The 22,308-nt window shown below is 39.4% G+C and overlaps 1 protein-coding gene across 3 annotated transcripts in view; it reads left to right on the top strand.

Moving 5' to 3' along the window:
* Positions 1 to 21,802, top strand: part of LOC137184179 (nephrocystin-4-like) — a 168,478-nt gene extending 146,676 nt beyond the window's left edge. For all 3 annotated transcript variants that reach the window (XM_067591614.1, XM_067591615.1, XM_067591613.1), the window contains exons 21-29: positions 3,595 to 3,784; positions 4,323 to 4,406; positions 8,255 to 8,411; positions 9,043 to 9,119; positions 9,397 to 9,482; positions 12,880 to 13,051; positions 15,115 to 15,294; positions 16,996 to 17,139; positions 21,546 to 21,802. In XM_067591614.1, the coding sequence (XP_067447715.1) occupies positions 3,595 to 3,784; positions 4,323 to 4,406; positions 8,255 to 8,411; positions 9,043 to 9,119; positions 9,397 to 9,482; positions 12,880 to 13,051; positions 15,115 to 15,294; positions 16,996 to 17,139; positions 21,546 to 21,686 (1,231 nt within the window). In that variant the 3' untranslated portion in view covers positions 21,687 to 21,802. The remainder of the gene's footprint in view (positions 1 to 3,594; positions 3,785 to 4,322; positions 4,407 to 8,254; positions 8,412 to 9,042; positions 9,120 to 9,396; positions 9,483 to 12,879; positions 13,052 to 15,114; positions 15,295 to 16,995; positions 17,140 to 21,545) is intronic.
* Positions 21,803 to 22,308: the final 506 nt, after the last annotated feature.

Below are 22,308 nucleotides of genomic sequence, written 5' to 3'. Positions count from 1 at the left end.
CAGTCAGTCAAACTGAGACAGGCGCTGCCCAAAACAATATCAAACTGCTCTGGATTATCCATGCAGCAAACAGTAAAATGTTTAATGATACTAATACTGTTGCATGTTGACTGTGGTATTTTATTTCAGATCAGTGGCTCTGTTATGTATGTTGTTGTCATGCATGTGACTGTGGTCTCCACAGAGGGATGAGGAGAACGAAAATGTAATCAAGTTATTATTGACTATGTCTGTATCAGGGTTGGATATTTTCCTGCAACTTTAAAATGATTTATTTCTGGGTTTCTATAACTTTTCCTGGGAAACCTGGGATCTCTGTGTTTAGTTGTAATATTAGGACGATCTTCTGATCTGCGTAATTTGTTGAATGCTGCTCTCCACTTTGATTTGGGGATGGAGGCCTGTGTATCTGAGTCATCCACTTGTTGAAAGGCCGGCATAGTTTTCTTTTATAAATTTTGTACTCTGCTGTGTTCACATTAAAGAATATTTTACCATAAAACTGAGCTGTAAGCTGGTATTTTAAGATAACAAGTAGTCTGTAGAAACGTCTGAGGCTGAAAAGTTGATCCATTTACAGTATATTACCATAATAATGCACTTCATGGACAATAGTACTTAACTACGATAGTTGCATGGTAGCAACGTTGAGATCTTTGTTTCAGTACCAATTGTATTCTGCAGTGCATCAACGCACTGGCACACAAGAAACTTACTGCAGAAATCCCTCCAGGGAAAAGCAGTACTGTAGATTTTGGAATTGAATTTGAGAATTGCGGAGAAATCCCAGTATTCAACCATTGTCTGTATACAGTATATCATTGCCACATGTGTGTCTGTTGTTGGGACATATAGAATTCACAACTTTTTTTTACACCAACCATCTGCCAAGTCTTTGTGGGGCCAGACAACTTGTACACGAACAACTAAACTTGCCTTTGTACTCCTGTTATTCAGGACTGCATGAACCACAGCTTGGTCAGTGCACTGAGGCTACTCTGCTTTTACTTCCTTGTCAATATTTCAAATTCAATATTTGACAAGGAGCTTTCTTGAGAACACAAACAAGGCTGTGGATTCAGCTCTTTTTTCAACAGAAACAAACAGAAAAAGTGTGACCCTCAACCTAAAATCCAGCATCAGGCTTTGAAGGGAGAGTACTTCGAGAGAGGCTAGGGTAGCTGTAGCTTTGATGTTAGCAGTGGTTTAACCAGAGGCTCCTCTTGATGTGGAGCACATGTTTGCTACCTGTTGCCATCCATTTTGCATGGTTACCTTTTACATTTGGCCTCACAGAGCCCGGTGTGAGCCATGTCTGCTGGCAAGAAGAAAGACAAGAAACTGTACTGCTCCTGTGCTGCTGTCCTGCAACTTTCTCTGTCATTATTTCTCCCTCTCATTATCTGTCTTACTACACTTTCTCAACCCTGCATTCATTCAGTTCTTGACATCCTTTAATCATCATCTTTATTTTGTTCCTTCTCTCTGTTTCCTCTGTTTGTCTCAGTCTGTCCTCTTCACCTCATGCCTTGTCCTATTTTCTTTCTTTAAAAATGAACCAACCCGGGGTTTTTCATGGAGGCTCAGTTGGAACACAAAGCCACAGGCAAAGTGTTTTATACCAAATGCACAGGTGGGGATCTCCAAATAAGTTCCATGGAATTGACTGTTGCATCTCGTAGAGCAAGCGAGGTGGGGCCCTACTCTCCTTTTGAGAGATATTTCTCTCTTCATGCCTATGGGTTGGAACCTTTGAAGTTTAAAGCAGCACTTCCCTTTATGCATTTATGCGTGGAATTTTTGCATTCAAAGGAAGAGGAGAGAGTGGAGACGAGACCTCTTTCTGTTGAAATATGTTATCTCCTCCTGTTCCTTTCTCCCTTGAAATCCATTTGTTGGTGGGCGGGGGGCTTTCTTTGACCTCTATACACCTTTATGAAAGCTACTGTCTGTAATTAAAAGGAAAGGACAGTGTTTTGTGTAGTGACTGCTTGACCATGGAATTTACCTCACTTGGATTGTTGGCTATACAGTGAACTTTACGTTGCTAGAGCACAACAACATATTACAATTTATGCTAAAAGGAATAGTTCAACATTTTGGGAAATAAGCACCTTTGCTTCCTTTCCAGTAATGAGATGAGAAGATAACCATCAATCTCATGTCTTTATCTCATGTTGTTAAGTACGGACCTGAAGTCAGGATATGGTTACTTACAAACAAACACTTACAATTATTTCGTAAGTCGCCCATGTTTTAATTCTTTCAGTGGCTTCATGTGAACAGAAGTAGAATGTTAGCAAAGTAAATTATTGGCAAACAAGAAATCATTTGGTGTTACTTCTATACTAAATTTATAAATTTACTACATCCTGTTTCCAAATGATAGCCAATACTGACACTAGTTTAGTACATCCTTGTAAATGCACAAGATAAATGGCACTACTGTACATTACTGTTGCACTTGTCTGTATCTCTGACATTTAACAATGCCTCCCTTTGCTCCTAGAGAAATGACGTTAATGTATAGTACATGTTATGTTATTTTAAAAGCTTTCATTATTGCACACAATACAGAAGTGGAGTTGGACCTGGAGGAATAAATACAAGTACTGAGAAATACATTGTCAACAGAATGTTAATGGAAGACTCACTGACATGAAGGTCAGTTTAGTAGTCTTACTACTCAGACTATTGTATGATGTCTTGTCTTCTGTGGCTCTGGGGGAGCATGGGAAGTTTAACATCCTGTGATCTTGGAGTTTGACTAAAAGTCAGGATGTCTCTGTTGAATCAATTTTGACTATTCTTTTTTTTATCTGTCTTGAGAGTCCCCCAATTTTAAGAAAGCACCATACAAAATCTTTGAAATATCCCTTAAATTCCTTGTTACACTGTTACTTCCTTTAAGGATCATGATGTTAGTATGTTCTGCCCAACAGCAAAATCTCAACAGCTACAGGGCACATTTCCACAAAGTTTGGTGTGGATGTTCATGGTCACAGAGGGATGAATCCTCATGTTTTTGGTTAACCAATAACTTTAATCTAACACCACGATCAGGCCAAAATGTTTTCTTGTACCAAATAAAAAATCTAATGAGTAGATTGCCATGAAATATACTGAGCACAGTCTTTCTCCCCAGAGGATGAACCATTCTCAGATTGGACACTCTATGAGCTTTTAGCTACCCTCAAGACAAAATGGCTACTTTGCACACAAGATATATCTAAATCTAATATCCAGATTGTCAAGAAATTTGCTGAGTACATTCATGCTCTCAAGATGGTAATCCTTTTGATTTGAATGACATCTTGGCCTTTGATGTACCACAATTCTCATAATATCTGCACTCATCTGTTTAATTTTAGCCAAACTACTGTTAAGGCTTGAAGAGTGGGAAAAAACCCCCAAAACATCAGTATGTTGTTTGATCTGTTCAATACCATCTTATCATTGGGTGTAATGATCGTTGCAGTGTGGGTTTAGACTTTTATTCCTGATCGAGTAACAAGTCCAACTCTGATCCTCGATGGATCCCTTAAAGATGAGCTGGCCCTCATCTCACTCATGTCCTTTAATCTTTCCATCCAGTGTCATCACTAACATAGAGGAGTGGCGTTACTTCAAAGCACTGACCAAAACTCCTACCTCGCTGGAGGAGAACATGTTCCACTTGGACGAGGGTGCCCCAGGTCCCAGGGTTTATCTCCGGCCCAAAGAGAGCATCCACATTCCCCTGAAATACCAGAGCTTCCTCTGCGACCACACCATGGCCCTTCAGGTACAGTTAAGACCAGACGTTGATACTGATGCAACTGTTTGCAATGGTCAACTTATTTTCTATGAACACCATGTTTTAGGAATGATAATTATAGCAGGAAGCAGTATGTTTGACAAGCTGGATTGTACTTTAGCATTCAAATGTTATGCTTGAACCCTTGAAAAGAAGACTTATTTTTGATGTGAGAACACCATGATGTCGAGAGAAGCTGAAATTTCATAGATATAAATGTCAGCACACCTGAAGGATTATTAACCATAGCTGATCTATTCCGAGGGCAGGTTACACACATGTAAAGGCCATTCATGCTCGACTGCTGGTTTGATTCCAAAAGGACAGTTTAAAATAAGTGTCATTTACATAGGCTGTGCTCTAATCTCCTGCATGATTTTACACCCTTTGCTTCTCTTCTGCTCATTTTGATCATTCACAGTCTTTCACTAATGTGCAGATGTAATATTTTCTTTGCAGTCATTTTGTGTTTTTTGATAGATGATCAATTTTGATAATAATTCGGCTTCTTATCAAATCCTCACAGGGTCCGAGCTTCCTACCTACAGGCAAAAGTTCTGAGATGGCCAAGAAGAATCTATCCAATATTGTTGCTGCCAAAACGATCAAGGTACAGAGTGTGCTACTTGTGCTTCATGCAATATTTTCTGTGTAGTCGACCATCTTTATCTCCAGCTGAAGTCTTGTGCTTCTCAATCCCTGATTTGTTTGTCTCCAGGCTGGAATTATAGTAAGCTATGGATTTGAGGTGCAATGTGGATGTACAGTATGTTTTTCTGCTATGATAAGAGCTTAAATGTAGTCCATTTTAAAAATGTTTTTGCATCTTAGGGTGTATAAATTGGATTCAGGAGAGTAGAGTAAGATAAAACCACCTAAAGTCAGTGTATAGCAGGAAGCCTTTGATTTGGAGTTAAGTCGAGTTAACCTTCTCCTGCATGCCTAAGTCTAACAACATCTAGTGTACACACACGCTCCCAAACAGCCCTCTGCGGAGTGGCAGTGCGCCTCCTCCTCCCTCCCCTCCTCTTCCACACAGTCACAGCTCAGACACAAAGAACACTTTGAAGTGTCAACTCTTTAAAAAGTTACACTAGCCAGACAAGATTGTCAAGCAAAATTATATGCTGGAAATCACTTTTATCTTACTGAACATTGTTTATCTTCTCCAACTGGCAAATGTCAGGCTTGAGAGTTAACTATCTCCAATTGGAGGACAGCTTGACACGTCTGGCTAATTTATTTTAAATGAACCATGCATATACAGTATTACTCTGAAGTTGTTTTCCCATTTTAAGCACTTATTCAGTCGTTTAGAATATGTAAGAAGTTTAGAGGACGGAGGAACAATGTGGATGTGCTTATTTGGATGTACTTCAGATAAGATGATGTGCTCTATATCTTCTTATGATGTAATGTGCTCTGCAGCACCTGTACGCTACAGCTGTCACCAAAATTAACTTCTGTTACTCATGAATCCATTCAAAATGAAATTTTGTGCCTCTCTACAAACATGAGCTTGAATCTAAGCTTACATTATTGGCACATGGCTTTAATGAGTACAGTACCCTGAAGCTCTCCCATTGCACAGGGTGATGAAATATTTGCCAGTCTGCCAAGCATGTGTGTGTGTGTGTGTGTCTCTGCCTACGGTATGTGTGTATTTGTGTGTCAGTGTCAGCACTGCTGCTCTGAGCAAAAATCCTGTCAAAAGGTCAAAGAGGTCAGGTCTGGATCAAATCTGTGTCCCGCTAAAACTGACAAGCCCCAACAGCAGAGCTGTCAGGATGCCAGCTTTGGCACCACTGTCAGTCAGTACACATCACCAGAGCCAGATATGGGCCACTCCTGCAGGTCAGCATGAGCCCGCAAATCTGACGCATCAACGATTTGGACAGCTGCTGTTTGGCAGGGATCAACTTCTGTGAGTTTGTGAATCAATGACCAAAATGTGGAAAGTTAACTTCAGAGTACAGTTCATTACCCATGGCTGAGTTCTTGCTCATAGTATGTTCATCTGTGCAGTAGTAATAAAGGTCCTCTTCATTACTAGGAACTATTTTTGTATTGAAGCACTGCATAGATTGACTTGCACTTTGTCTATTTCTGTAAGAAATAATTGATGGGTTGGAATCTATTTTATTGAGATTTCCCATTTTTATCATTAATAATGCACTGCAGTTTGTAGTATGTGGGCGTCAGAACATTACACCCTGATTTGATTAGCAATTATTTCATTGAAAATCCATAGGTATTCCACAATAAAAGTGTAGTGTGAGTCAGGCTCTGTGCAGGCCAGGTCAAGTTTTTCCACACTGAACTCAGAAAAAACATTTTTATATATAAAGCATATTATGGATATCGAGTTCCCCTACCTTTATTTTTAACATCAGACCGCTATAATTGATTGTAAGCAGTTACCCCAAGAAATCCTGCAGAGTTGCAGGTGTGTGCATAAAGGACTCAAAAAGTTAATGAGAGAGCCTTCAATGCTCTAATTTCACTGTTGGACAGCCTTAAGTTCTGGCGGACTTGGAAGACAGACTGTCTGTGAGTCTGTTACATTGGAACTGTGGTTCACAGTATATTAGGACCAGAATGATTGCTGTCCTTATATGTTATTTATGTTGATGAAATCAACAGTTGGTTGCGCTGCATCTTAACATTAATCTGTCATCTCAACAGCAATGATCAGAACAGCGATGATCTACAGTACAATGTACTCTGATTACTTTCAGTAAACCTCTGATTACTTTGCTGCTATAACATGTAATTAAATTAACAAGACAAACAAGTGGTGGTGGTGGTTAAGTGTGATTTTCATCTCCTCCAAACACTTGAATGTAGTGATATTAAAACTATCAAGTTTGAGGTGCTTTAGGAATAAAGACCATGTTCATCCCAGATGGCAAATTTGTCTGTCCAGTAGTTGTTGGGATAGCTGTACCAAATGTGAGCCAAAATGTTGAACGACTTACACTGAAATCTTTAGGCCACATAACTTACTTGTCTCTGCCACTGAATAGTTTTGTACTAATATGGTTTTGTAATAGTCAAAAAATACACTTACTCGCAGTATTACAGTGTGCAATCCAGCAGCATTTTTGTGAACTCTGAAGTGATATTCTTTATTCTGTGTAATCTATAATTCCTCAACTCCACTTTAGTTATGTATACAGCAGTATTATCAAGCCAGCAAATACTAGTTTAAGATGTTGTAGAGTACGATGGTACGTGAGAGGGTTAGCAATGCCAGTGTGTTTGCATAAGTTGATGTATGTGTGTATACAAGCTATCGTAACTATATGTAATTAGTGCATAGAGTATGTATGAACACATTTGTGTTGATTTGCACAGATCCTGAGGGCTGTTTTAATGCAGCAAACTTCAAAGCACATTCAGCAGGTCTGTGGGGGTTTTAGTAGTCGGATTAAAGCCAACTTTTATATTCTGGTGTACGGTGTGCTCCATCATCATCATGCTCTCTGGTGAATTTTTGAATAAAACTTCTCAAAGGCTTCTTTTTAAAAGCTGTGCATGTTGTTTAAAAGTGAACTGCCGGAGGAAGAAAACATGTCAATTCCAGTTCTGTATTTCACTAAAGAGAGTCAAGGAACTAGAATGAAGGTATTCTCTAAATGTCTAATGACACAGGACCAGTAATCTTTGAGGGTCTCACACACACACACACACACACACACACACACACACATACACACACACAAGAAAGCAGGGAAGAAAGTGCAGATGAACTAATTTAGTTAGTTGGTGCTGTTTCCAGAGAGTAACTCAGCGGGGTAAGATAAGATAAAATAAGATAAGACTCCCCAGAGGAGAATTTGCATGTTATTGCATGTTAGAACGGTACAAGAAAGAAGTCTGAAGAGGTAGGGAACAGATATAGAGATGTTTAAAATAGTAAATACAGCGAAATAAGAACATTAAGTAAATGATATTCAAAGGCTATAGCCATAGTATATATATTACCAAGCTCAGACCATGACTTGAGCATCTGGGAACATGGCAACATCAATAATGAGAAGTCTGAAGGGGTCAGAAGTAAATATTGATTTTGATAAGGGGTCGCAAGCTGAAGGTTAAGAACCACTGGTTTAGATGATCTGACTAAAGTGTTTGCTTGTTTGTAACATGTCTCATCATCTGACAGCTCTTATTTTTGCCCGTCCAACCTTTTTGTAGTGATCTCACTGCTCCCACTTTTCAGCAAATACTCTGTCGAGCACAATGTTATCATAATGGATAGAAATGGTGGACAGATTACAAAGATAAGACCCAGATTGTAATAAACTGCCATTCTGTTTTATTAGTTTGGCTCTCACTGAGGAGTTTTACTACCCTATGATGATATAAATGCTGTTTCATGGCGCTGGATGTCTAACATCATGCAGGGGAGTGTCATGCTGCTGATACTGCAGACCTTTCACCTTCTCTCCACAGGTTATGTTCAAAACAGATGACGGCAAGCCGGTGGCTATCTGCCAGGTCAATGTAGAGCCGACACCCCACGTTGTCGACCAGACTTTCAGACTTTACCACCCTGAGCTCTGTTTCCTCAAGAAAGCCATCCGCCTGCCGCCATGGCACGACCCCTCAGGTAGCACAGGTTACTCCTGTTATCAGCCATTACTCTTCATCCCACAGCTCCCATCCCTGCTCCTGTGATTGTGTTGAGATTAGATATTTCATATGGGATACACTGCACTTTTATAAAATTGCATATTATTGCATTTGTAGTATTGGTTTCATGCCTAGTGAATAAATCTTCAGCAAGTACACTGACTTACTCACCAGGAGGAGCATAAACATGTACGTCAATGTGCACATTCAGTTACACAAATACAATAACATTTATATAATGCAGGTCGGCGGATGAGAATAAATTATGTATTTGGTCTCCTTTTTATTGTGTTTTTACTAAAATATCAACAAAAACAAGCTTATATAATACATTTTCAATCACCAAAAAAGGACAATAACAACAGAGAGGCAGGAAATGAAAAGCAAGTAAAAAAAAAAAATGGAATGGATAAAATGAAGAAAATAGAACAGCATGTACAGCACATCATGTATATTTATGTGTATATATGCATATATGTAGACTTGGTGGTGTTTAAAATGATTCCAGTCATAAAAAACTGCTTAAATACACCATGTAGCTCAAGTTCTTTGATCATCTTGTGCATAAATCTACCATTCTTTATCTTTCTTGTTAATGGGTTATCCAGTTGCAGACCCAGATGCCAGGTCTCACATTTCCGTACGCTGCAGTGACCCTAACATCATCTGCCAGACAAGGATGTTGGTAAGATAATGACATTATTTTTTAGAGTGTATGTTTCAGCCCACATTATTATTAGCAGTTGATAGCTTTAAGACCATTTCTTATTCAGGGGAGGAAAGCGCTTTATTCTGGCGCTCGTTATAAATTGCATGCTTTTTTGATACACAAAAGGCTTGCCCTTACACCATGCCATACACTTTTAAAGTGCTAATATGGGGTTTCTTTTATTTCTGCCTCTTTCTTTTCTTTTACCCTTCCATTTGAACATCTGTGTGCGTTTTACTCTGTTTCTGTGTAGGTGCCGGGGGAGCCTCAGGATGTGTACTTGAAAGTGCCAGGGAGTCCCAGTCCACACATAAAAATGTTCTTTGTGATGGTTTTCACGTATGTATTATTTACTGAACAGGCATACTGTACACAGTGAAGGCCCACACACATACACACACACACACACACACACAGCTTAGCCTGAAGAAGCATTCTATTTTGGACTAATTAAATTGTTCACGCAGGCTTGAATTAATGAACTAATCAGATGGAGGTTTGGTGGTCTGACTGCCTGAAGTTACAGCACTCGTCCTCTACTCTTCCAAATCTCCATCAGGATTAGACCAATATTATGTGCGGGTCTTATAATATGTAGGGCCACTGTTTCCCTCTCATTAAAGTCAGGAGTTTGTTAGTCAACTCTCATATTATTGGCATGTTGAAGTTTTGACTGGTTACATATTTACTGCAGAACTGATCTGCTTTGCTTTTCTATTGGAAAGTTACCAAGTGGAGATTTTTGTAAATCATCAGTTATGTTTAGATTCAGTGTCTTTTAACAGAAACACTGTATGTTTGGAGCTGAGTCAGTGAGTTGGAGGAATTTCCATCCTCCAGAAACAAAGCCAATTTGAGTATTTTGAAAACTCCATATTTGCTGGATATCAGTCTCTTCTTTGTCTTGTATTGGTACTTGCTCAGTGTGTTACTGCATGCTCGTGTACATGCAGTGTGTCCTTACGCAGGTGCACAACAAACAAACAAGACAGGGACCCGCTCATAAACATTGCTTCATAGCACAGCTAGTGATCAGAAGTGGTACCTCTGATTATTTTCTAATGAAAGATTTTGATTGGATTCTGCCCAATAGAAAAAAACTCATAAATTTGTACAGGAAATCGACACAATAACAAGCACACAGGTAACATTTAGTTTACGGGACCCATAGTTCCTCATATGTTTCAAAATGGGAACCTATATGTAATTTATTAGGAAGGCTCTGGGAAAAGACAATGTAATTTAGTGCTTATTGTTGGGAAAATGGAGACTCTTCACAGCAGGTTAGCTGAACATGCAAAGATGTGAAAGTTCTCCACAGGTGTAAATTACAGGCAAACATACAATTCAACAGTTTAGGAGATTAAGGTTTCAAAGAAAAGATCATTTGCTGAAATGAATCTCTTTCTTCTTCTCTTTCTTCCCTATAAATATGATTTATAACAATTCTTCTTCATTTTTTCTACACCTGCCACCCTCTGAATATCCTTACAGATGTGGCTGAAATTATCGTTACCCTTGCATTTTAATAAGATAATGCACCATTTGCCCTGAACAGTGTTGAAATTAAAAGATATTTTACTATCAATGCATGTCTACGTTTGGTTTGCAGTGGAACAAAACTAAAAAGTTGTGAAAATAACTGAATTCATGTTTGTTCTACAAAGACATTCTAAAATAGCCTCAATTATTGGTACCCTTTAGAAATTGTAAGAAATAATTGATTTGTAGTGATACTTTAAGCAGAGTATTGTGTTTTAATTAGTATCACAGGTGTTTTGATGTTATAATCACTCATGCAGACACTTTAAAAGGAGAAAATTACTCACTCTGCTGTTTTGTGCCACTGTGTGCATCACACTGAACATGGAAAACAGAGGGGAAACTAGAAAGTGGTCTGAAAACATTAGAAAAAAGGTAATAGCCAAGCGCGGTCAACGTAAAGGTTACAAGACCATCTTGTAACCTTTACGCAATATTATTAAGGCCTATGGAACTGTAGCCAACATCTCTGGACGTGGTCGCAAGGAAGGAAGATCCAGGAAGACACCACTTTTAAGAGGAAGACACAAAAAAGCCTGACTGGACTTTTCCAAAACGTATGTTGACAAGCTGCAGTCCTTCTGGGAGAATGTGCTTTGGACAAACGAAACAAAATTAGAGCTTTTTGGTAAATCTCAGCAACCCTTTGTTTACAGAAGAAAAAATGAAGCCTTCAAAGAAAAGAACACTGTGAAACATGCAGGAGGCTCATTGATGTTTTGGGGTTGCTTTGCTGCCTCAGACACTGGGTGCCTTGAATCTGTGCAGGACACAATGAAATCAGAAGTCTATCAAGGCATTTTGGAGCTGAACATACAGGCCAGTGTCAGCAAGCTGTGTCTTAGACGCAGGTCATGGGTCTTCCAGCAGGATAATGACCCCAGACATACATCAAAAAGCACTCAAGAGTACATGAGAAGAAAACGTTGGACCATTCTGAAGTGGCCTGCTATGAGTCCTGATCTGAATCCCATTGAACATCTGTGGAAAGAGCTGAAACTTGCAGTTGGGAGACGGCACCCATCAAACCTGAGAGAACTGGAGCAGTTTGCTCAAGAAGAGGCCGAACTACCAGTGGAGACGTGTAGAAACCTTATTCAGAGTTACAGAAAGCACTTGACTGCAGTTATTGCCTCCAAAGGCTATGCTACAAAATATTAAGTTGAGGGTACCAATATTTTCATTTGTTTTATTGTATTAAATAATATTTTAAGTTGTGAATCAAAAGCAAAGTTTCAGTTATATTCAATAAATTGAAAATTTAGTTGTTTTTTTTTTAAAAAAAGGTGGAAGGGTACCAATATTTTCAGTCACGTCTGTATGTATCCTGACTCCTCCAAGTTTGCACACATTCCAAAATCAACCAGTACTGCTATGTTGGAATAATACCGTGTAGCTTAAGCTTTTTGTGTTAATTACCTTGTGTTAATTGTGTTCATTTGTTTACAGACAAAGTTATTTAGGAATATGTACCATGTGAGCGCAGTATAAATGAAAATAATGGAGTTGTTAAATCTAGATTTTTTAAACTTGGCTGTTGTACACAAGATTAGCTAATAATGCAGGACCCTTCTTAATAGATATTGTACTTTCATGGTGCAATTTTCCTAACAAATTGGCAGTTAATGAAATTACCAAAATCAATTGACATGTGGTGAAATTGTTGAATGAACAGAATGTTGTCTGTTTTACATAGCTAGTAGTCCTGTCTTGTTTAAAAGAAACCTCCTAGGAAATTATTAAGAAATTACAGCACCTGTCAAATAAACTAGAACACCTATTGCAATCCAGTGTGAACATTTTTGGCACTGAAGTAGCAGCATGTAAAATGCTGAATATCATCTGAAAACATAACTTATCAGCAGCTCCAGTCCAACATTAGTGATATTGTGTCTGCCTTCAAAAACACTTGAATCCAAATGTCCCTAAATGCTCCTTGAGTGCTGTTGTCACAGAGCAGAGCTTAGAAGGTGGCTACATCGCCTCCCACTCACAGCTCTCAGAGCCAGCTCGGGCCACTGAGACAGAATTCCCTTCGTCTCAGCAGTGAGGGGATGATGATGATCATGTTGCTGCTTATTAAAGTGCCAGCACACCCGTAGATCAGCCCTCCTCATCTCCGACCTCATGCTGCTCCTGCTGAGTCTCCAGGGGGCCTCAGCTTAATTGTTCCTGATAATGTTTTTCTCTGTAGTGATAAGTGGATGGCAGCACCCTCCCAGATCTGGCAGATTTACGTGCATTTCATGGAGCGCGTGGACGTCAGTTGTGTAACTGGCCAGCGGAACTGTCAGTCACTGGTGCTGAGGGGGAAGCAGGCTGTTCGCAAGGTCCAGTGTTTCTCATCACACCCCCAGGAGATTGAGGTACGCACCTTCAGTTAGAAAAAGTAGTAAATTAAATGTGTTGTAACTTTATTATACCGTCAATTGAGTCTGGTCCTGGTTTATAATGGCTTTTCTGCAGAAAATCGAGTCATGCTGCACTCTTTTCCTTGTAGTCCAAGTTCAAAGCAACCTCACATTCATTCCAGTCTGGCAAACAACCTACTATTGAGGCATATGTAAAAGCAGGAGTCACCTCTCTGTGGAGAGCAGAGGTCTTCACAATTCCATTTGGTTTCTCGTAACCGAGACCAGACCCGGAACACGAGTTAGGCCACATCCAAACTATACTTTAGTGTAATTGAGTTGTGGAGGGTCTCATTGCATTGCTGAGGGTCTTAGGTCTGTGTGCCACTATTTCTAATACCCGCGGGGATCTGAGTAGACCCGCTGTCAGCTCTGATCAAGTGGTGCCTCGTAATAATCACAGCAGAGAATTTTGTTTTTTGAGGCAGATGGAGAGTGTGAACTGTGAAGTGAAGGAATAACCGTCATGTATTGCTGCTCTTTTGGACGGCAGCTGCTCGTTAATTGATGGAGCATCATGATGCTGCCAGTGTTGGTGTTCTCTCTCTATTTGGGTCTGTTCAGATCAGCTGCCTTCTGGATCAGGTCTAATTATCCTTGGGTCTAATTCAGAGCATGTCTCACGGACCTCGGACCTTCCTTTCGGATCTTTTTCTTTTTTCTTTTTGAAAATTAATGTATGCATGTCAGGTTCAGTTACAGTAGGGGCTCAGCACTGGGCTGCTTTTTAATCCTAATGATTTTTCTTCTTTTAGAGCAATTGACTTTTTTCACCATCCCTTTTTTTAAATGATTGTTTTTTTTAATTGGACAAAACACAGATGACACAAATCAGAAGCAACATACAGAACAGGGAAGAATGAAATAAAAACAGCTTACATAATGGGAAATTGAGATTTTTTTTCCAGTATTAGCCGTCATCAAACTGCATACACGCAATTGATTCCATGCAAATTATTCTCTTAACAGCAGGAAACAATAGAACAGCAACCGTCTCTTTTGTAATAACCTCAGGTTGAGATTCAAGTCATTATCATGAATGTGCAAATGTGGATTGACAGCATAATAAGTCTTTTCATGTCATTTCATTTCATTTTATTAGGTTCCCCCATTACTTCCCGCAATCATGTCAGATCATGTCGGGACACAATTTGACACAACCCGAAAAAAATTAGTACTGGCTGTATGGCTGTATGCTCCTTGAACATATAAAAAAATGTTCCAGGAGTGTCAGATTGCCCTCAATTTTTAATAGATTGTTTCTTATTCATAACTGGGTACAAGAGAGAGGAGATTTTGACAATGCTTCTCACTCAGAGCTGCAGTAAAAGGGCATTGCATATTACTCATATAAAAAAAAAAATAATAAAGTGATGGACTGTCACAGCCACCATGGTTGCATACAGTACGACCCGAATGTGTTTTCCCTGAAGAAATAGGGTACTGGCTGAAAAAGCGACAGATGTATTTTTAAAAGATTTCACCGTATGCATCAGCGGCCGCTTTGATCTGACTCTCGGCAGGTTAGCTCACTGTGGAATGCATCGGAGGAGTCTTATAAAACAGGATAAAGCTCACCGCCAGAGAATAGCTTTGCTTTTCTCAACAGATTGAAAAGGAGCTGCACAGTAAATCTCATTCTCACATCCTTCTGTCTCTCTGTCACTTTTCTCCCTCTACTTTCTCTCATTTCATTGTCGGCCCCCTCTCTTTGCCTTTATCACTGAACCTCATTCGCCCTTCTCTCACCCACTCTCTCCTGTAATCTGTATACTTCCTCTGTTTTCCTCTGTTAACCACCTTTTCCCATTAATTCTGTCCTTTTCTATACCTTCCTCCCCTCTTCTTCTAAATGTCTCTCTTCTCTTCTTTGCCATATCACTCTCTTTTGTTACTCGGTGAATGTGTCTCTTTCCCTTTTATTAATTCTCTACATTCTCACAAGCCACCCAATCAACCACAACCTCACACCCTGCTGCCAAACCCAATCAAACCATTCTCCCATATCTTCTCTGTAGGTGGACCCCAAGGGTGTGTTTATTTTGCCTCCTGCAGCAGTGCAGGAGCTCCAGCTGAATGTGCAGCCATGGCGGGCGGGCAGCCGCTTCCTGTACGTGAACGCGGTGGACGTAGAGCACCGACGGCTGGTCACTGCTTGGCTGCTTTGTCTCAGTGTCCACCGGCCTGTGCTTTCCAAGGTTGGAGTTGTTTTCTTCTGGCTTTACTACTTAAAGATCTCCTCCAGATATGTATTAAGAAATATAAAAATGCTTGCTTGTCATGTGTCAGATTTGTTTCTTCCACAAAGTATAATAACAAGAAGAAAAATACATTTTTGGGTGGAGTACAACTAAAAATTGCTATCTGTGTGTTTTTATTATGTCTTCATCTTCAGTGTAAGCACTTGTATTTCTCTCACAGAACAAACAAACAGTGTAGCCAGTATTATTCAAGGCCTTGGTAACTATAGGTGGCACTCATTTTTTTTCTCCTCATCTTTTTGAATTCTTGAGCAACATCACAGTTCCAGCAGCAGGATGACTGTGTAAAGGCGGTGCCAGGCGTCTGCTTGAAGAGCAAGCGGTGGAGCACTGCAGTGTCAAAGTCACAGACCTGCTCATCACAGCCTCACTCATCTGCTCCACAAATGGTTTCCTTTACATTTAAGCCCGCCTCCCTATCGTTAGTAGACAATCTCTTTATAGATTTTGCACAGCTGCAAGTCACAAAGAATCCCTCATTTTGTCATTTCATATCGAAGTAAATGTCCTTGCAAAATACTGCAGAATGTGCTAGAAGCTTGGTGAAGTTGTAAATACTTGTGCTAGCTGGTAAGATAATGTGGTTGGCAAGCTAACCAGTAGCATGCTTGTTAGATGGTAACATGTCACCACTAGCCAGGTTTCACACAGTCTCGGTGTCACAACTCTGACAGAGGACGGTTATTTAAAATACGCTTCCTCCATTTTGGATTGTCTGGCTCTTTTCTCCCTCAAGGTCAACACTGTCAAAACCGTATGCAATTGGTCAGCAACTCGAATTGGGATTGAGTTTACCAAATTTGTTAAAATGTATTTATTTTTATTTTCACATAAACACAGCAATATATAAAGTGAACATGATCATATAGATTGATATAGATGAAGTTGTCAAAACTACATTTTTGTTCTTGTAAATACTGGTGTGCAGAGTTTGATTTTATCTCACTTGATCATCAGTTTCGGACCCCCAGTGCACTTAAAGTTTCACAGTATGTGGTGATCGCCAGTAAGATTTCAGATTCAGTTCTTACAACAGCTCTTGCTCCCATTTTGCTTTTCTCAAGAACAGCGATGTGATGAACAGCTCCCTTAGAGGTCTGAAAAACCTCTAAGCCACTCACAGTCACATTCAGTGCTTATTGGACCGTCCTGGTGGTTTTCTGGGGCAGCTGGACATTCCCAACCCCTTTATGGCTACTGTCAAGAAAGAGCTAAGTACAGCTGATCCCAAGCCAGCGCTCAAAGCCGATCCACTATATAACTGCTGTCTGCCTTTTCTTACCAACTGTCTAATTAACTGAATATGTGCTTGACTGGCCGACTATCGAAAGCAATGTTCTCATTACATCTAAATGTCTAAATTCAATTTCCCCCCCTCACATATTATGCATATTGATGTTGAAATCACTCTAATCCACAGATATATGCACCCAGTCCAATTTCTTTTGTTATCTGGGTTTTTTAAACTTGTGTTACAAAGGTGGATCTTGAGGCCTGCACCCTATGTGCAAATTGTGCACTCAATAAAATATCAGCACTTTGGAGCAGAGCCTAAATAATTAGTGACCAACCAGTTATGGTACTAATTGTCTATGTACGTACGTGTGTGTGTGTGTGTGTGTGTGTGTGCGCGCACAGGCATTTGAAGTGTGTGTCCCAGTCGGTGGTGGTCGTGGCAGCTCCAGGAAAATCACCTACACCAACCCCTACACCAGCAGCCGCAAATTCCTGCTTCGCTCCGACCATCCAGACCTGCTCCAGTTCAAAGAGGATAAATTCCAGGTGAGATAAGACAGGAAGTCATGTAGTTGTCTTACTCTCATCAAGAGTAAAATCAATACTTTGATTAACACCTAGACAAAAAAAGGCTCCTCCTCCTTGACAAAAGCTTGCATTAGTTTTTGAAGGAAATCAAGACTCGGATCAGTGCAGGTATTTTAATTGGATTAAGGATCCCTGTGTTGTTAGCATCCTGTAATTAATGCATTTATTATTTGCTGTAATGGAAAGTGCCACTGACTGGTTAAAATCTTTTTTTTTTAATCCCGTTATTAACAAAATAGTAGAAATAACAAGTCATTCTTACAATATTTTTAGTCAAATTTAAACCTGCAGTGCGGAACTTTTACATATAAATGAACGTCCATGACATTCAAGTCCTTACCAAACGAGTTCACACAATGCTGATTAAGCCCATCACCGCCAGGTAAATCTCTCTGTATTTCTCAGTATACAGAGTTTTTAATCTGATGTTTGCTTTGACACTCCTGTGCTGGCCGGATGAATGCATGAATGCAGGCTGCCGCTGGCCGAGCCGGCTAACTTCTGGTTAGCTCTCTGCTAACTTGAACGGGGATGAAATAATTTAATTGTGCAGCTCTTCTAGACTTTCAAAATGTTATCAGATCGAATGGATCAAATTCTGATAGTGAAAGAGTCATTTCGTGGGGGTTGTGTGATGCTCAAAATAATTTATCCACCATTTTACAGCCTCAACAGTAGCAGTGGAGTAGTCTACTGCGGAGCCTATGATGTAAGCATATGTTGACAGTGTTTCTGTAATTACTCTCACTGCCAGAAGACACAAACAAAAGTCCTGCACTCCAACTTTAAATACACATAAGCTATTTCCACAAAATTCTACATATTGATAAGCTCCAGATCAAAAGTATTACTTCTGGTGTCAGCTTTCAAAACCTCATAGTAGTCAAACACTTAAAAAAAACATTTTAAACATCAGGTAACCAATGTACTTATGAAGATGAGAAAATCTACTAACGTGCAGTAAAAGTTTTAACAAAAAAAGATCACGGACAGCTTGTCCTGCTTTCTTCTTCTACAGCAACCTTCCTGTGTGCTTGCTGTAGATCAGTCCAGAGTGTCCACTACATTGTCAGAGAGCAATGGCAACTCCCGCACGGACCAGATTAATCTCAACATTAATTGTTGTGGACAGTGAGCACACATCCGCAGAAGAGATGGCATGCAAGTCACTACGCAGACCATGCTGAGAGCTTAATAGTTGTTTAGTAATACACTGAATTAATGAAAACATTGAGCTGCTGGTGGCACTAGATGGGAAGTCAACGGATCACCAAAGTCAATAGAATTTATTGTCATGGCACCATGGATATCTGTACCAAATTCGATGGCAATCCATTTAACGTTATTGAAATATTTCACTAAAAACAGCAGTAAGAAACATCCTCTGGGAGACCATGAAAAAAATGTAGCGGCTATCCAGTCAGTAGTTGTTGACATATTTCAGTCTAGACCGAAGTGGTGGACAGACACTGTCATCATAGAGCCATGCCGCTAGCATGGATAACAACGTTGACAAAATACTCTAAACAATGTTGGAAATGTGGCTGCTGAAGAACCAACTGCTTCAATTCAAGTGGACATTAAGACCGCATTGGAGATATGACAGATCATCACAGCTGCATTCAGTGGACATGACGGGTTAGATATTTTAGTATTATTTCAGTTGGATATTTAGTTGGATTATTTCAACAATGTCATGTATATCATTTTTGCCTGGTATCAGCCTCGTCAGTTTTGGTGCAGCTGCAGCTAAAATCATGAACAGACTATGCTGCAACATCACTGATTAAGCATTACACCCAGACTGACACTTTAAACTTTGAGGAAAAAGATTTAACTGATGGTGGAAAATAAGAATTTGTCAGAAGCCATCACAGACTTCACCAAGAAACCTTTAGTGTTAAGTGTAAACAGTTATGAAGGAATAACTTACCTGTCATCTTCACAGGTACGACATCAATGATATCTGGCCTCTCGTGTTGACTTTTTATTCCTCAGCTGTTAGACTAGTAAATGATCACCTTTTTGACTTCCTGGAAAAAAACAGGATAAAAATTACAAAGTAATCATTGCTGTTGTTTTATTGTTGTCATCAGCTGCAGTGTCTGTAACAGTACCGGAGTCACTGCCATCATTGCCTTTCATTTGCTGGGGTGTGATAAAATGTCAAAACTAATGGAAAAACCTGCATTCCAAATGAACAAATAAATGAATGAGATGCAATGGGAGTCTGTTTCCACATAAACTATTTAAGAGTCTTGCTGCTCCTGTCCAGATGACACTGCATCAATTAGACAGAAGGAGGTGGGCAGATTGAAAAACAGCCCGTTGTTTTTTTCCCCATCTTGTCAGTGAGGCTCCAGGTGTCTTATAAAGAATTTACTGTGGCCACAGCATTAAGCAAATATGGAGACACTTTCCTCCTTTCTGACATAACTACCTGGCCATGACAAAACCAGCTGTCAGTAGGGAAGGCAAAGCAGAGATCAATACTGCTATGCTTTTGGGGAAGATTACAGCATAAATCCCCAAAATTGACCCATATATCTGTTGCTGGCTATTACAGAAAATACAACACAACAGTTTTGGTCTGATTGAAATACAGGGACAACAAAACAAAACCAAAAAGAAAAAGACCAAATAAAGACCTTTTGCACACTGAGAGCCCTGGAAAGAAAATCATTAAACATTAAGCATTGTTTTCCTTTAATTAGAGAAAACAATAATCAAATTGCACTGTGGATGGAGAGATGTTAATTTAGGCTCAAAAATAAAGAGAGTGATGTCAGGAGGTTGGACCAATTAAGAATCTAGTGTTTCTTCAAGTATAATTTTTTCACTCAGACAACCCTCAGGATTAGTGGAAACCCACAGTGAGGAAACACATTAACTTTTTTTATACAGGATATTTATTACAGTGCAGTAATAAAAACAACAACACAAAATCAGTTTAGGATTTCAGTGTTTTGTAAAGCCATACAGTATTATAGCCAGCAGCAGCAGTGGTGGCTGGCTGCCCCACCTAAAGCTGAAACGTTTTTGAAAAAGTTTTAAAATGTCTTTTTTAGTAATGACAGTAAATCTGTTGGTCTGTTGTTTTAGAGAGTAAAACCATGTTGCACCAAAGTCACTGAAAGAAACGCTGTTTGAGAGGAAAACAAGACTGTGTAAGTTATCAGTTAAAGGAGGACATAAATGACCAGACACTGAAATAAGAAAATTGAATGGACGAGCCCCCATTTGTCAAAAACTGGCTCAGGAAGTGACCAGGAAGTGAGTCTGTGTGGGAGTTCTACTTAAAATGATTGTTATGTATTAAAACTGAGGTTAACGCAAATTACCAGTATGGTGTGTGGAATGAGGTGCACAAACAAAAGATGATGCAGGCTGGATGTCAGCAGGAGGAAGGAAGAGAAAGAGTGAGCAAATGATATAACATATCACATAATATTTTTCTTTTGAAGAAAAACAAGCCTTCTAACATCAGAATCTTTATTTTATGCGTGACCTTTAGTTTGTAGTTGTAGCATTTCTTCCAGGATTAAAAAAGTTTCTTTGGCTAACGCTTTCAGTTCTTGAAATGTATGTTATGGCAAGTATTATTCCATCCAAGGCTTTCTCTTCAGGTCCAAAGTACAAACCTTTTTCATTTTTTTTTATCTTGGATCATTACATAGACTACATGGGCACTGCAAAGCCCCAGAACTGATTTCTTGAGGGATCTTGCCTGGAAAAAAGATTCAGATCTGTAGAACCCACTGAAATTGTCATTTTTGACAGTGACTGTTAATAATATCATTATTTTCCTTTTATTCATTTATTTTTCTTTCCTACCTCTGTTAATGCCAAAAAGAATTCATTAAAACACGTTACGGATGGGCTCAGCTATTTAATCAAGGAAAATAAAGTACACAGAACAAGTTTGAGAACAAAACTGAAAAACTTTAATCGATAATATTAAGTTTACACCACAGTTGATTCATTTTCAGTTTACATAAACACCTTCAGTATCACAGCAGGAGAGGTTTAAAACTTGTTGGACACTATTCCAGGTTCTAGCATAACTAATTAAATTTCAGAAAACTAAGTGGCTAAGATGGTGTTATGAGCCATTTTCTCTTGTGGTCAAAAGGTCAGCTTGGCAGGGCTCCACTGCTGACTTATTTTCTTTACAAAGTTAGACCATATTGTATACAAACATGCAAGTTTGTGACATCAAATCATGGCTTGAAGCGTCATTGGCTACAGATACAATACAACTGGCAGTTTTCTGTAATACTGTGAGCAATGCATCTCTGAGCAAATAGTAATGTTTTATCTTAAAGATTCATATGAGGTATGTTTGTTGTGTTCGCTGTGTTCAGATTGGAGGGGGAGAAAGTTACACCATCGGATTACGATTCGCCCCCAGCCAGAGTCCCGGCTCAGTGGAGATCCTGGTCTACGTGAACAACCTGGAGGAGAAGACAGAGGAGACGTTCTGTGTGAAAGTTAGCTACTCATGAATGATGTTTCTGGCACAGTGAGTGTGAAATGAACTCAAATGAGGAAAAAAAAATACCTATAATGTTTCTACTCAGTGTATGTAATTTAAGACAGAAATAAACTTTTTTTTATCACATACTGTGTTTTGTGTTTTTCAGTCTTTTGTACAAGGTGGGATATTCTGTCATGTATGAATAAGAGGAAGAAATGAATGAGAGTGTTTGTGCTTTTTCAATGAGCTTCACTGACAGAAGGTCACATCTCAAGGATAAAACCTATTGAAAGCAAAACAAAGAGGCAAAGCAACTTTCTCTAAAAAGCTTTGAACGCACACCTGAACACAACTTTTAATTGACTAAATTATGCAACAAAGCAAAGCAGAAACTAACCTTAAAAGTACTTTTAAGCATAAAAGCTAAGATGTGGATGCAAGAAAGAAACAAAACGAACACATCCGCGGAAGTAACTGAGAATAAACATGATTTTCTGTCTTGCAATCAGCAAAGCAGCACAAAAGCAACATTATCAGTGTCGAGGCCAAATCCCAACAGTGATCTGTCATCTTCCGAAATGTCCGGCAGAAATGTCTGACAGTTCATCCCCCACCCTCCGAAAGTGGGCCGAGGGTGAAAGCAATAACAT

Source organism: Thunnus thynnus, chromosome 6, assembly GCF_963924715.1.
Source record: "Thunnus thynnus chromosome 6, fThuThy2.1, whole genome shotgun sequence".
In the NCBI taxonomy this organism is placed as follows: domain Eukaryota; kingdom Metazoa; phylum Chordata; class Actinopteri; order Scombriformes; family Scombridae; genus Thunnus; species Thunnus thynnus.
The sequence above is the reverse complement of the archived record's forward strand: the minus strand, read 5'-3'. Positions and strand labels throughout refer to the sequence as shown.